Source organism: Falco rusticolus, chromosome 7 (assembly GCF_015220075.1).
Source record: "Falco rusticolus isolate bFalRus1 chromosome 7, bFalRus1.pri, whole genome shotgun sequence".
Taxonomy (NCBI): Eukaryota; Metazoa; Chordata; class Aves; order Falconiformes; family Falconidae; genus Falco; species Falco rusticolus.
In genome coordinates, this window is record NC_051193.1 from 70,508,394 (window position 1) to 70,524,021 (window position 15,628).

The window sequence follows — 15,628 nt, forward strand, 5'->3', positions numbered from 1 at the left end:
TTGTATAAAAAAACAGAAGGTAGCTTGAAAAGCACCACGTGCAGACACACACCCCTTCCCCCCCCCCCCCCCCCAGTCCTTAATTGCAGCTTATCTCCTTAGTTACCATACATTTGCAGGTTCTTCAGTGTTTGGAGAAAGGCATGAATGGGAATCGGAGGGGAAATGGCTCTGGTACAGAACGCAACCCAGGGAGGAGCTTATCCTCTTGGCTTTCTTAAGGGTTTGAAAGCTATACGTGTGGATCTGAGGCGAGAAGGTATTTCGCCTTTCTGATGTGCAAATGTCCGTGAGTTAGAGCTGTAAAAGACCTTACCAACTTTGCAGATACTTCTTGCTCATTGCCTGCTAAGCCTGAAGCAGACCTTTCCTTGGAGTCTGCCTTCTCAAAGGTTTTGTTTGCATTTAAATGGCTGCTCATCTGTCCTCAGAAGACTTCCATAATATGGGGCTTATTTTCTGGAGGAATGCTTTGCAGACGTTGACTGGAGACTTGGGCGGTCACCTTTTCCACGGGGTTTTGTTTATTTTCTTGTTCAAGTATGCCTTGAGCTATGACCTAAATTTTGGGCTTTTCCATAAGGAAGCTGTGAATATGTTTGGGCTTGTTTGGCTTTTTTGTCCTGATGCAAATAGGCATGGTTTACTCATGGCCACGAGGGGATGCCTCTTGTCCTACATTGTTGATTTGTCATCAAACTGGGGGCCAGTCTGTTGTCTGAAAAGAGAGTTTGTTACCCAGTGTGTGAAATCAAAGAAAAAGTCTAAGAATATGAGATACTGACTTTAATACAAAGTTGCATAAGTTTGGGTGCTTGGTGAACTAGCACGCCTTGGTAGTTTCTACAATCAGATTTATACACGATGACATGAATATTAATTTGTTAGCCCTCTCACACTGATTGGATGGTAGTCTACCTAATGGTTTGGTTAACTGTGCGTGCTCATTGAGGAAGGGTCTCTGTGGGCCAGGGTATCTGGTGTAAGGGGTGTCATTTTTAGTATTATAATGAAGGTAGTTCACTTAAGGACACATCTTTGGCTATTTGTCCAACAAATATCAGATACATCTTGAATGCAAGAGTCTTGTGTTGCCAACTTTCCAGGATGTAATTATTCTTCAGAGTTGCTTTGTCCTCAGCAGCAATTACTTCAGTTAATCATTCTTGGTAGTGCTTTGCGTGGGACGTCCTGAGTCGAAGTAATTTGTGTGTTCTGTTTCTTCAAGATTATGTGCAGATTGTTAAACAAAACCGTGTGTCCGTATAGTATTTGTTAGTTAGCTTATGTGTTCTGGTTAAAAAATTTGATAATGTCTGTGGTTAAAGTAGATTGACAGGGTAGGAACACCCCCATTCCTGCCCAGCAACAGCAACTGCTGTATGTGAGATGGAGAAGAGTACTGTCACTCTTACAGCTTGTTGTTCGTGCTGGAGCCTGAGCTTCTGAGGTGCGGCTCTGGTTTTTGATTTAAATGACCAGGCTGCTCAGATCTCTGCGTGTATTGGCTTCTGGTAGCTCTCTCGCTGTGTACAGCACTGAGTGAAAAGGTGCATGTCACTCATATCCTAGCCTTAAAAACAAAACCAACAGAGCATTTCCTTGCCCCCTGCTGTGGATTCAGAGTTACCTACTAGGAGACAGTTCTGTGACTGAAATTTACTGACAAAATAAGGGAAGAAGGTAGTGCTACCCCCTTTACTTTTTTAAGGGAACTAAAGCAGGAGGGCATTGCCTTACCTAAAGCTGCAAAATGTGTATTGTGGTGGAGACAAAGCACGTACCTAGTGTATTCCGCCTTGGTTTGTACCATATTTCAAAAACCCACGTTGTTACTATTTTTTTCCTAATTGCTTACAGCAGTTGTGGCTTGCTTATTCAAGTATTTAATATCTGTTGCAGTGGTGACGTGCTGAGTTCACTGGAAAAGGGGGACTTGGGCAGGAGGAGGGCACAGCTCTTTGGTGTGGAGAAGAGAGGGGCAGCACGGCCGGCTGTTCGGGGTGCACGTCAGTGGGAACACGGCCTGTGCCATGTCTGAATGGACCTACCCCATTTCCTCTCTGCCCACCCCGTTACATTCAGGCCCATTACTTACGGAAACCTTGCTAGTCTCTGTCCTGGCATTTGTAGTTTGGGCTCACCATTTTGTTTAAACTTACGGTGTGTAGGCCTTATCTGCGCTGTGGGAAGAAGGATTTCTCTGGCAAACCTCTGTAGCCTCTGTCTGTAACGTGAGAGTTTTGGAACAATTTATGCTGTGCTGTTTTCAGGCTTAGTAAGAAATAATCGCAAAGATGCTTGCTACAATTCTTGAAAATTGATGGTGATAGAGGTAAATATTACCTCAGTAGTTAGTGAGGAACTAAAATAGAAGTTACGAAGGGCTTTGCAAGCAGAGACAAGAGTTTTGGATTTGTGGTTGGGAAAGAGGTACTTGAGGGGAGAAGGCCAACATCGTGGGGTGGTGGAATGATTCCTGGAATTGTTAGCCTGGCTGTATAGAAATGAACAAAGACCTAATTTGTCAGTGCCAAACATCATGTGAAGTGATAATGGGAAGGTGACCTGAACATTTAGACATCATAATTAGCTATTTTTATGGGTGAGATGTGCGGGCTGTGGACAAACGACAAGTATTGTTTGGCCTTTTCTAAAAATGGGAAATACAAATTAGTTTTATGATGAGAATTTAACCACGTCCTGAACTGTAGGAGAGGCTGCCGTGATGCCTAAGTGGTCAGTTGAGTCTACGTGAGCTCTGAGGTTATTGCTGCCACCCTTCCAGCTTTGTGGGTTTTTTCCAGATGGAGCCTGCTGCCTCTGTGTGGGCAGGAAAGACTTTTTTACTGGTGTGGTAGAAGTTTGAGCTTTTGAATTTGCTGATAGTTGTTATGTAGGACAAGTGAAAGAGGTGCCTGTTCTCTTGCACAAATTTTCCTCCCCCTGCCTTTGCTGGTTTCCTGATTTAAGAATAATATAAGGTTGCTAGAGCCCTTTTACTTCCTTACTGAGAGATGGTGGGGGAAAAAATTATGCCTTGTGCTTTCCTTCTTGCAGTGACTAATAGAGGTCACTCCCTGTTGCCGAGCTTCCCCAAGTACTTGGGAAAGCTGAGCATGTGCAGTCTTCGCCAAACTTCCAGAAAGGATTAAGCCGCCTTTTCTTTTTCTTGGCCTGAATTTAAGTGTAGAGCAATGACTGTAGCACACAAAATGAGATTCTTTTTCCCATGTTACTTTTGGAGCAGCTTGACTTGCAAATTAAGCAGGTATAGAACTAACTGCTTTCTCAAATACCATCATGGTGGTTCCCCAGGCAGACCACGGCCCTTCTCCCTCCTTTTTTTTTTTTTTTTTTTTTTTTTTTTTTTTTTTTGTAGTCCAGGCCTAGTAATGAGGAGTTCACCTATAAAAGAATCAGGTAAACTTTGTTTCTCTGCAGTCTCCAGGAAAGAGAGAGCTGTTTCCCTACAGGTGTGTCTGTCTATGGGACTGTTCTGGGACTTTGTGTTCACCTGCTCCAGCATGGCAGCAAGGGAACTTGTGGAAACTGGATTCCAGTGACATTAATGAGGGTGGAAGAGGTACATGCTTCCAAACGGGCTTACTTTTTCGCTTCTGCTCTAGAGTTGGGTGGGCTGTTTCGGTTTTTGGGATGGTTTTTTTTTGTTTGTTTGCTTGTCTGTTTTTCATCTTGGAGTTTTTTTGGAGGCAGGCCTGTATGAGATGACCATACAACAAAGATCTTAAGTAAACATAGTTTGCTTAGAAGTTGAAAGACAGCTGGCTTCAAACACATAGTTATTTGAGGATACCATGAAACGTATCAGTTCACACCTTTCCTACAGACAGGGAAGACGCGTGAATAGCTTTCCTTGCTTGAAAGCCCTCCTTTGTTAGGCTGGCCGTCTCCTGTGCTGTCTGCAGGTGGCTTCCCTGCGGCTTCCCGATCCAGCTCCTGCAGGGCAACATGTCCGGACAAGCTGCCTTGACCTGGAACAGTTGCTCCTTTTCACATTTATTACTTCCATGCATTGAGTTCATGTACTTGTAGTATTCTGTCTAGGGGGTGATGCTCAGTTTATGGTTAATGGTGGTCTTTGATATGTTTAAACTATCTAACTGTGATTCATAGAGCTTGTTGTCTCTCTGCAGATAAGTAAAGTTAAAGTTTTGGTTTGGTTTTGTTTTTCCTTTTGCTGAGAAACAAATGATGGGCAGGCCCTCAGACCTTCTATTTCGGGTCTGCTTGCTCAGCTAAAAGCTCTTCAGCTTTCCTGGACGTGGGGAGGAGCTGGAGATTTCGGCAGTAGAGCGTGCTTCTTTTTTTATGCTAATACAAGCCTTAATCATTAGATGTGCAGTCACTTACATATATTGCGTGCATGCGCTCATTCTTCACGCTCTTCATAAAAGCACACAGCATGGTGTGCCTGGGGACAAAGTGCCCTCATCCAATTATTCACTCCTTATTATGGAATCTGGGCTGGAGAACTTGGAGTAGCATGCACCTCCTCTGGGCCTGGAGCAAGAGGAGAGGGAGGGACCTGTGATCTGACTCAGTAATACAACTGTAACCAAAACAGTGATGACTCTATAGATTTCTCCAGTTGAGCTGTTCTGGTCTGTTGAATAGCTAACATGCATTTTAAACACTTTCCACATACATATTTAACTGATTGAGCCAAATGGCTGTTTGTGTGGTGATGTAACTGACCCCCTCCCTTGCTCTTCTTGAGAAAGCACCTGCTGGAACTGAAGGCTGTGAATAAACAGGGTTCATGATCTGCCAGGAAACCGACTCATTTTTCGGCTTGAAATGCATTAGTATCAGATCCTTCCCCTGGCTTCCTGATGTGGGACGGCTGGGGTAAGTGGCTGAACTACCCTGCCAGTCATCTGCTGACCTGACTCTCTTAGTTACTCCAGCCTGAACAAGAGCATTTTAAAGGAAGTGATTGATGTGTGGTGAGACCTCTGTTTTCAGAGCCTTAGAAGCCTATGGAGATAACTGTACGGCTTCTGCCCCCTCAGGAAAGACACCTCCTCTTCAATTCCCTATGGAGAAGCAGGAGCCCTATGTAATTATCCCAGAAGCTGACGCAGATCTGCGTGCGTGGGTAAGCAGAGATTTCTGCTGTCCACACAATCTGTGGAGCTGGGAACTCCCGGAACAAGGAGAATTTGAAGCAGACCTTATACATATGAAGGTAGGTAGAAGAGGCCTCAAAAGACTAAAGCTGTCTGCAGGCTGAGGGAGTGCAGTGTGGTGGCTCTGTTTTGGCCATGGTTTCAATTAGCTTATTATAACCATGATGACTAGGAACCAATTCCCTCTAGCTGAATTTCTGATATAATTGTATGCCGTTAAGGGTGCATGCGATTCCTCCTAGATGGAGGAATGTGATGTCAGTTTTCAGCTTGCCTGTGGTGCCTGTCCCATTCTGAGCACTGGTATAAAACTGCCACTGTAGAGCAAAATAGGACATGCAGTAGCTTGAGCTGATATAAATTTCTTCTTCCCTCCCTGCCCCTCAAGTTTTGCCCCTGCAAAATGAAAGTGCAAGATCTTTGATTGTTCTTTTCATGTTGGAGTTATTGCCAAAGTAATCAGTGCTGCCAGAGCTGCTCTTGACCTTTTTTAATGTCTATCATGGATGTATGCTTCCTCTCACCTGCTGAAATAAGGCATTAGTTATTCCCTGGTGCTGTAGGATGAGGACCTCTGCATAATGCTCGCTCATCTCCTTGCATGGCCTGTGTCAGCAGGTGAGGTAATAGATTAAGCGTGTGACCTTGGGTCAACTTAAAAAAAACTAAATAATTTGTCACTTTCCTCAGAACCACTGACCTCCTCTGTGATGAGCTTCAAAGGTGATGTGTAGCTCTTGTGGCATCAGGTGGTAAATGGAGGTTGGAGTTCCTAGTCCAAGAGCAGAGGTGCATTAATAGCATAATTAGTCATGTGATACTACTTTCTAGTTGAACTGAAGTAGGTAAACTTTAAAGGGTTAACCATGTTCTTCTTGAAACTGGCTCCCTGCTGTGTGATTAGGAGAAGACAATTCCCAATGCTTGTTTCTGCTGTTGGAACTCTTACTTGCAGTTCTTTGTTTGTGTAATTGTGATCCTTTTCCCTTCACTCCTTCCCAAATGTACTTCCCATCCTGGCTGAAGACCTGATGTGCTATCTGTTTGCTGACTGAGAAATCCTTACAGCTAGTTTTCCAGGTGATTCTTGCCCAGATTCAGTGAAGGGGGGAAAATGTTCTTTGTGATAACTTCTGTCCTGTATCAAACCTGCTTCTCCGACAGCTTCATATCTCCAGCTGCGAAGGATGTCTTCTCTGTCACGGATTGCTCTTCAGTTAGCGCAAGTTCTTTCTCAAGCAGGCCAAAGTGTTCTACAAAGGCTGTATTTGGCACGTATCTATGATCATGTATCTCATCTTTGCTGTTATTGCTTTCCCTAAAGAACAGAAATTTTCTTGCAAAAGGTGTTCATTGTGTGGAATAAGTTTTTAAAAAAAGAAAAAAAGTGATGACAAGAATGCCTAACAGGGCCTGGATACTCGTAGGAAAGGCAGCCTACCAGCCCTCGTTCCTCACTGAGGGTAAGTTGTATGGCAAAGATATGAACAAGGGGATGGAGGAGCTAACTCGGAGAACTGCACAAGTGGGTGTTTTCATCAGTAGTTAAATCATCAGGGTATTTATCTCTTGTAGATGATCGCAACTGTCTTAAGGAAAGTTTCACTATTTTGTTTGACTGTTTCTTCTTTTCTGATCACCTGCTTCTGACCTGTCTTAATTCAGTCTTGATGCCAGGCTAAATATGTCTAACCATGTGAAAGCTGAAACAGTCTAGAAATGTTAGCTTAGAGGTATCAGAGCAGATTATGTTAAGGACTTAATTTTAGAAATCATTTTTTCAGGCAATCTTTAGAACTGCATACTGATTGCTTTTTTTATTTTAAGCTTGAATGTGAAACTGGTGATAGCAATAGTGTGTTTCTGTTTGACAAGAACCACAAAACTTTTATGGAAAATGAAGCTATGGAACAAAATGCTTGATGGTTTCTGCTTATGTGATTTCAATTTGCTCTTAGAAAGTAGGCAACACAATACAGACATGTTGAAATAATTTTTTCCCTATTCTTCTGAGAAAAGGGAAGGAAAAAAAACCCAACCCTACAGCCACTGGATTGTGTTGGTTGAGATTTTTGTTTAGAATAGTTTTCCAGTGTTCTGTCAAGGCTTTAATTGATCTCCAAGAATTAATTGGGTTTGTTAACAGTTAATAATTGAGCCTTGGATTTGAGAGAGGGTGGCAGAGTTACTGGGCAACTGGAAAAAAATCAGCTGTCTTTAAGTTTTGGCTTTCTTCTTATTTTTAAGTTAAACGTTGCCTTGCTGTAAGAGGACGATGACTGAAAGGAATTTGGTTTTAAACTGTTGCTGTTCATTACGTTCATATGAGGAACCCCAGGAGCACATCTAAGGACAAGCACTCAGGAGAACTGAGTGCTGGCTGTAAACTGGGGGGCTGGAAGAATGATGAATATGAAGCAGTGTGGTAATTTCACCTCCAAATGGGCAATATGGAATATAAAAACCTTTCCAGGGAAGATGGAAAACCAGAGGAGGAATCTTGGAAGCTGCCAAATTTGTCAATATAACTTGTGCTTTGAAGGATAACTAAGAATTGCTCTGTCTTAAGCTGTTTTCATAGCTGAAGGCTGAGACTATGGAAAGGGTATATGTGCTTGCTGTCCTTAAGAGTGCTTCATTTTACTAGTTTGCTCTGGTGGCTGGTGTGCAGCAGCAGCTTAGGAAGGATGGCTGCTGACTGAACACCCTTTTGGTTTTAAGGAAAGCAAGCCCTTCCCTCGGTGTCACGTGGAGCAGTGCTACTCAGTAATGTGCGTGCTGTGACAGCAAATTTAAGATGTGGTGTAGGAACTGCATATCCTTAGAAACTGAGAAGTTAAATTTGCTGCATTTAATGCCTTCTCAAAGCCTGTCGAGATGAATCACTCTGTCCCAAGAGGCTTTGGTGGTGATCCTCACCCCCGTGGGGAGAGTGTGAGTATAGTTCAATGGCTGATGTGCTGTGAGGAGGCTGCTTCATGGCTTCTTTCCCCCTCAGGCTGCAGCTTCTGGCATTCAGCTGCTTCATTTCTGAGAAATTTCCCTTTTCTGCTTGTAGTGTTTTGCGTGCGTGCACTCTCTTTCTCTCTCCCTTGTCTAAAGGTGTCCTGTAACTTGGACATTGCTTCCTTTCCCCCATCGCTAGTGATTGCTGCTGTTTTCAGACCTGAGGTACCAGGCTGAGTGTAGAGCGGCAGTTCCATAGCTACTGGTGTCTGGGAGAGGAATCTGCTGAGATCTCTGTGCTGCTGAACAGAGGCAATTTTTATCTTCTTGCTTGCAGTAGTTTTAATAAAAAAAATAAACCAACGAAAAAGTACAATCCCCCTCCTCCTATTTTAGCAAGCTGGGCCAGAAGCATCTCTCAGGGTGAGCAGAATTAATCATCATGCGGCATTGACTGACAACCTGGAGGATGATAATGTGTGATTATTATATTTTTTTTTAATTTTTCCTGGTGAGCGGGGGAGGAGAGTGGAAATTGCAGTTTCTCTGCTAATTGTACTTCAGATGTCATTTGTGACAATTTCATATTGTCTAGACAGAGATAGTGGAGCAATTGCTTCCACAGAGCCTAGTGTTAGCCTGTTACATATCTGGGTAACAAAAATGGGGGGGGATGTGAGAGGAAGAGGGTGCTGTAAGCTGCAGAAAGGATTCAGGAGTCAAACACCCTACTGAAATGTTTCAAAAGGAGGTGCAAGTGATACGTGTTTCTGTTCTCTATTTGCATGCTTCTGTTGGAAACATAGATGTTTAGTGGCTAGCAGTTCCCTTTAACAGAGCTGCTTCTATTCGTCAGTGGATTATGTTTATCTTCCCTAAGAGAATTGTTCTCAGCCTCAGCATTTACCGTGGTAGGGTGTTGGGCTACCTTACGCTTTGGGCTTACTGAAAACAAATAGTCTGTGTCACTTCTGGGACTTCAGGTGGCAAAAGCTACGAATGTGGCACCTAAGACTTGATCTAGTGCAGCATGACTTACTTGAAAAACATTTATCTGCATCTTCCTGGGAGACAGTAGGTTACATTTCCAGTGTCACAGATGGGACACTTTATTGATGATTATAACAGTGTATCTATTATTGAACCCACTTGTCAGTAGCAAATGTGTTCAGATCTCTAACTTGGGCCTCAAGGGCTCAGTCTAGAATGAGTTAGTTAAATAATAGGTTTTATTTGTGTTCAGTTGTACGGTTTTCAGTACAAGTATTGCTGTTCTCTGGAGCATTAACCACAGAGTTGGTCCATCTGGATCTCATGAGATTGCCTGTTGCCTTGTTTTGGTTTTTTTGCCTATTATATGTATTTATATCTACCTGTTTGTTGCTCTCTGATCTCAGAGGACACAGTTGTAGGACAATTAAGAACTACCAGGCGGGCTTAAAATCAGCTATAGCTTTTAGCAGTTACTGTTAATTGGATTGTCTTTGTCCACCTGATCTGAATGTGGCCCTAGTATGTGGCTTGTGTGCCTTGATGGGAGGTAGTGCAGGAGCCGAGTCTGGTCTTGGCAGGCTCTCCTGGGAAGGCCGTCTTAGCTGAGACTGTTCTGCTCGGGCAGCGCAGCCTTGGAGAGGGTCCTCTTTAACAGAATGTGTTTGTCATCCTGGTCCCCACAACCCCATAACTGCTTGTCTTCCTGGGGAGCCCGTCTGGTGAAGAACATGCTCCTCAAACAGCAGCTCCTGTTGCTTCACAGGGTGGAGTTGCAGGCTGTTTAGGTAAAATCAGAGGGCCCTGAGGCTCAGGTAGCTCTTGGTTTGTATTTTACTACAGTAACATGTTATCAGTTCTCATCTGAGGTGCCAGGTACCTGGTAGAGCAAGGCTTTTCCAGTATTTGTTTCAAGGATCAGATGGGGTGGTGAGAACTATAGATTCCCCAAAGTGCTGTTCCCAAGCCAAGCAGACGGACTCGTGGCAGACCCACGCCAAGTTACTGCGATGTGTCCCTGCTCCTGCCTCCGCACCCTTCTGGTGTCCTCTGGTTGGTATATATTTTGATTTTCTCCAGTGCAGCTGCTGCCAGCTTTCTGAAGGTGATCCCTCTTAAGTCAATGCTGCTCTTGTGCAATTGCCAGCCTTTGCAAAGGTGAGGAGAGAAATATGGCTGGAGAATACCTGGAGATTCCTTTCTACCAGAGCCTGGCTGAGCCATGCAGTGTGTACTGGTCACCTTCCCTTGTGGCTCTGATTTTGCTGTGTCGCTTAGTGGATAGACCCTGAAAGGCTGGGCAAGAGGGTGGCATATGTATCGTATAGGCAGCAAGACTTTTGACAAGGATGATGAGTTTGATGATTATTTGTGTGTGCACATTATCAGGACACCGTAGGCATTGCAGGGAAATGGCATCAAACTTGCCACTTGTGGTGTGTAGGTTGCTCACATCTGTAAGGAGGCAGCCGCTCTTTCTAGCGTTGTGGCCTTGCCAGGGTCTGTGTGCTGTGGGAACTTCTTTCTCTCCCATTAAGCCCAGTGGTTAGGCAGGATGGTCCAGTAGGTTGGTAGCCTCAGCACATCCAGGCCGCTTGCAAACTGCTGGCTTTGCAGGGCTCTGCAGAAGCAGCTCGGAAGAGCAGACTTCTAAAAAGCATGTTGGTGTTGCGGTGGCAGTAACCCAGTTCCTGAGCCAGTGGTTTAGAAAGGGGTGAGCTGATGTAATAGGTAGCATATTCCTTCTGCTAACTTTATTCTGCCTACCTTTCCCTCTAGAAGGAATAAAACCAGTTTATATATGATGCAGGTGGTAGGTATCCCTTATAGGTGTAGGACTTCAGGGTATACCGTGTAAAGCTGTTGCACTGTTTGTTGTGGATTAGCTGCTTTTGCATATACTGATTTATGTATTTGGAGCACGAGAGAGGGTTTGGTAAAGCAAGATTGAAGTATGGTACCTTTCTGGGGAGCCAAGGGATTCCTAATATCTAGCAGTGTTGAAGGTTAGAGTTTTTGACTCAGTAACCTGGGGAATTAATTCATCTCAAAGTCTCAGAGACTTATAACTCTTCTTGAATAAGACAAATGGTTGCCAAGCAACTTTGTGCCAGAGGGGACAGGATTTCATGCCTTCTGTGGAGTCCCAGTGCTTTTGCGGCCAGTATGGAGTCTCTCAAGATGGCACATGCCTTTCCAAGTAACTGGAGCGATCTCTTGCTGTTTTTGGTAGTCTAGATTTATAACACAAAATTGAAGTAACAAAAAATATCTCTTTTTGATTACTGGAAGGCACTGAAAATTTGTCTTGAGATCCTGATGGGGGGTTGCTGCTGGAAAAGAACATGTCTCATTTGCATTTCTACTGTCTTTAGCTAGCTAGAAATAGGGAGCTGAGTGTGGATTATATCTGGTCCTTCTTCCTGCTTCCTGTGTTGATGCTTGCTGTCCTGCCTTGCAAGTGCTAACTGCAGATTAGGAGTGTGGGCCTGAGGCTGATGGGTTCAAATCTTCCTCACCAATTGTGTGTGGGGGTGAATAGAACAGATGTGGTGTTGGATGCCTGACTTTCAAACCACAACAGTTTTCATTAGAGTTAAGAAAGACCAGAAAACAAAATTTAGCAGGAGTTCCAAAGCAAAAAGACTTGAAAGGGAACTCAGCAGCCTTATAAACTTTGGCAGTTGATTTTTTTCCCCTCTCCACACCCACCCCAAATAATTTCTCTTGTGTTAACCTAATGGCTGCAACAGGCTTGAATGAGTCAGTCTTGAAACAATTCCATCCTCTGCTTTATGACGCGAAGCTAGATAGGGGTGCATGTAGAAGCCAGGGTGGAGAACGTGTTCCTGCTATATACTTTTGATTCTGCTGCCTTCATGACTCAGACTCACTTCTCGCATATTCAAGCTGTCTGGCTGCACTTGCATACATTTACTTCTTGCGTGAATATTTGGTATTTCTCCCTGTGGCTGATCAAGCTACAGAGGAGATGAACTTTTTTTTTTCTTTTTTAGCTGAAAACCTTTCTTTCTGAGCCTTGAGACTAAGACTGAATATCGTACTGTGAATAAGCACCAGCGGTGCCCTTAACGTCCATGGGCTGAGATGTGTTCTTTGTCCCATGCTCCTTGGCCCATTCCCTGCCTAGCCACCTTTTGAGTATGTAAGATTTTGACAGATGGCCAATGCAGCATTAGTGTTTATGGACCTGACAAATTGGGATGGCTTGTCTTCAAAGGACGAGTATCATCTGCATCTTTCTCTTGAAACTTGGAAGCAGGTTTGGGACTGCTCCTCTTTCTTGAGGTGTTCTTTCTCCTGTGCAGTGAGAATATTACACTTCGAATAGCTGTGTGGTGAAAACACTTATGCCATCAGTGAGTGATTCAGTGTGTTGCAGAATTCTCAGCACTGATGATAGAAATAGCCTTAAGAGACTTCAGAAAGTAGGGCATAAACAGGGGGGTTGTTCCTGAACGGTCTTTGACCTTGTCATGTTTTTACTTTCTAGGAGGTTACTGGAGTCTTCCCTCATTTCATTATCCCGCTATGATGGAGCAGGGTCCCGGGAACATCCCATCTACCCAGATCCAGCCAGGTAAGAGCTAAATGCAATCTAAGGCATTTAAGTTTCATGGACAAAAGCACAACTTTGGTATAACTCACTGAATCCCTTGGGATGGTTTTAATATTGGGCCCATCTCCTCCTCAATGCCTTGCCAGGGGGCAGGGTGCAAACCAAATGAGAAGATGCTGTTAAGTCTGGGGGAGAATGAGGAAAAAAGAAAGAAATTGCTCTTATGGTAAGCACATAAGGATTCCTGAAAGCATTTGGGATGGAGAACACTAGGTGGCAAGCAGGTCCAACAGTAAATGAGATTATATCAGTATTTAAAATCTCTTTTGAAGAAAACTGAAGAAAAACCAGGGAACTGGGGAATAAGGGAGAGTGCAGTAAAGGCAGTTAGGAGCTGGTGTGAGCAGACAATGTGCTTGAAAGAACGCAGTGTTTCCTTAAGTGTATCTGTATGAGAAAGCGTGTAACCAGGATGTTATGTATACTTAACTAAGAACAAAATACTGACAGTTATTTCTGAAGAGTCATGAATCATTGACGTTAGGCATAGAAACACCTGTAGTGCTGCTTAATCTTCAGAAGAGGTGGGAGTGTTTCAGAGGACTAGGAAAAGCAAACATGGCAGTTATCAAAAATGGAAAGGAGTGATCTTTGCAGTTTCTACTTAGTGTATTAAGAAAGCAACAGATGGGATAATGTGACCCACAGACTCTGTCAGAAGAAATGATAGAATCGTGAACAGCAAGCAGCTTTGAAAGCTTTCAAAGAATAAATTGTGACAAATAAGCTTTCTTTAGATGGATTTAACAAAGCTATGAATGAAGAAAATTCAGTAAGCGTAATATATATCTGATTTAGTCTCGTAGGGAACTCTGGCATAGCTGCATGAATTGAAGGCTACTAGGATTTATCATAAAGGAGAGTAGAGGAATACCAGTACTGAAGTATGAATACCAGAATATGAAAATATTTAAGTTGCTGGAGGAGGTTTGTTGTTGTGTTTGATTTTGTGGGATTTTTTAAAATCTCCTTTTTTACGTCTTTAACCACAAAATCTGCATTTTTGGACAGATGATGTTCTAAGTACAAGTTCTGAAATAAAAGACTATGTTGCAAACTGGCCAGATGGTACAATTATGCTGGTAAATAACTCCTTGCTAACTATCTCTGTAGATAAAGCCTTGCAGAGGTGAAATCTTATGTTAGGGTTTTTTTCCATGTATTGCAAAGACAGTTGCTTTGTGAAGGTAATTCAAAGGCTCAGGAGTGATGTAAATAAAACTGTTTGTAGCAAGTTGAAAGTAAGATGGAGTGTGTTGCTTTTATGTAAGGTCATTGGGAAACTAACCCAGGTGACAGCAGAAGGTCTGGGCAACTGCATGTCAGATTGATGCTGATAAATGTAAAAAGCTTTCTAAATGGCAATTGATTAAATGACAGGTAAAGGGATTGATTTACCTGGAAAGATGAAAATGATATTTTACAAATGTTAATTAAAAGGTATTACTACCTGAAGGTCAACTTATGAATGCCACAAGTTGCTAAATGGCTGGAAGTACGTCATTCCTTATTTCTGGAATTTGTAATCCAAAGCAGTCAGATTTACTGAGCAGTGAGAACTGACTCTGGCTCTGGGAGCTGCCTTTCAGAAAGAAAAGGAGGAGGCCTGCCTGGGTTACTGAATTCCTCCTTTTCATTCTGTCACATCTGTGCTATGACGAAACTCAATAAAATGTATGAAAAGAGATCAATGCCTGAGTCATTTCCTAGCATAAGGAGCGTTGTCAAAAATATTTGTCTACTTGAAGCCATTTTGAACTGATACGATGATCTTCATGTGACAGTTCAAATGTGTTTAGGTTGCCGTAGCAGCTGTAGTAGTTTGAGTTTTTAAGCAGCTTTGGAATAAAAATCCAGTGTTGAAACCTCTTTTAAGAAGGCTGATTTGTTCCTGTAAGTGTCACCGCCCTTTTCAGAGCATAGAATTGTTTAGGTTGGACAAGACCTTTAAGAACATGGAGTCCAACCGTTAACCTGGCACTGTGAAGCCCAGCTCTAAACTGTGTTCCTAAGTGCCACATCTACATGTCTTTTAAATACATCCAGGCATCATCACCTCTTAGATAGTGAATTAGAATAAGCTGGAAGTTTGAGTGGGGCAAGGTTAGAGCATTCCTCCATAAACCTTACTGGTGTGCTAGGCGAGTAGGATCTTTTAAACTGTCCCTTTAACTTGTTAGAAACTGGGGATGTGATGAAAAGGAATGTTACTGCATTTTTAGTTGTTTCTGTAGCATTGTAAGTTTGTAACAAAAAGTATCACTTGCAGATAGTCTAAAATAACAACGTGGAAAAGTGAAACAGGTAAAATAAACATACCTCTGCATAGGTCTGGGTATGTGTGTTTACATATATAGTAAAAATACATATGCCTCCTTAAGTCGAGGCTGTATCCAATGCAGTCTTTTTTTCTTTTTTTTCCTAACTACATGATCTGAAGAGTTTTATTTTTGAGAGATTGTATGTGTGTGTTGGTTTTGTCTGTAATGGTGCTATATTTGAATAACCTAGGTCAGGAGTGAGGCAGGAAGAATATTTTTTGAAGTTCCCCCAGATTTAGAATTGGTATTCTGATGTAGAGTGCAGCAGTCTTTGTCAGTGGCCTTGCTGAACTTCTCTAAGGTCAGTGTGGCGGTTCTGTCATTCTCCACAGTTTGCATATGTACTAAGCTCAGAAAACAACTGCAGAGGAATCAAATAAAGCTGTCGACAAAGAACACCAATAAATATATATATAAAATTATTTTTTTAAATAGAAATACTCAAAGATGCTCCTAGACTGCATATAGAAAGCATCACAAGGGTGTTTGGTAGGTACGTCTCCAGAAAAAAACCCAAACCTAAGCTGCTAGAAAGTTACTGTTAAAGAGACCTTCAGGCTGAACGTTGCCTGTGAGTT

The 15,628-nt window shown here is 42.8% G+C and overlaps 1 protein-coding gene across 1 annotated transcript in view; it reads left to right on the top strand.

Moving 5' to 3' along the window:
* The window catches only part of AMBRA1 (autophagy and beclin 1 regulator 1), a 135,668-nt gene that overhangs the window by 21,162 nt on the left and 98,878 nt on the right, over positions 1–15,628 (top strand). Inside the window, 1 exon segment of the mRNA XM_037393884.1 lies at positions 12,604–12,690. Coding sequence (XP_037249781.1) covers positions 12,604–12,690 — 87 coding nt within the window.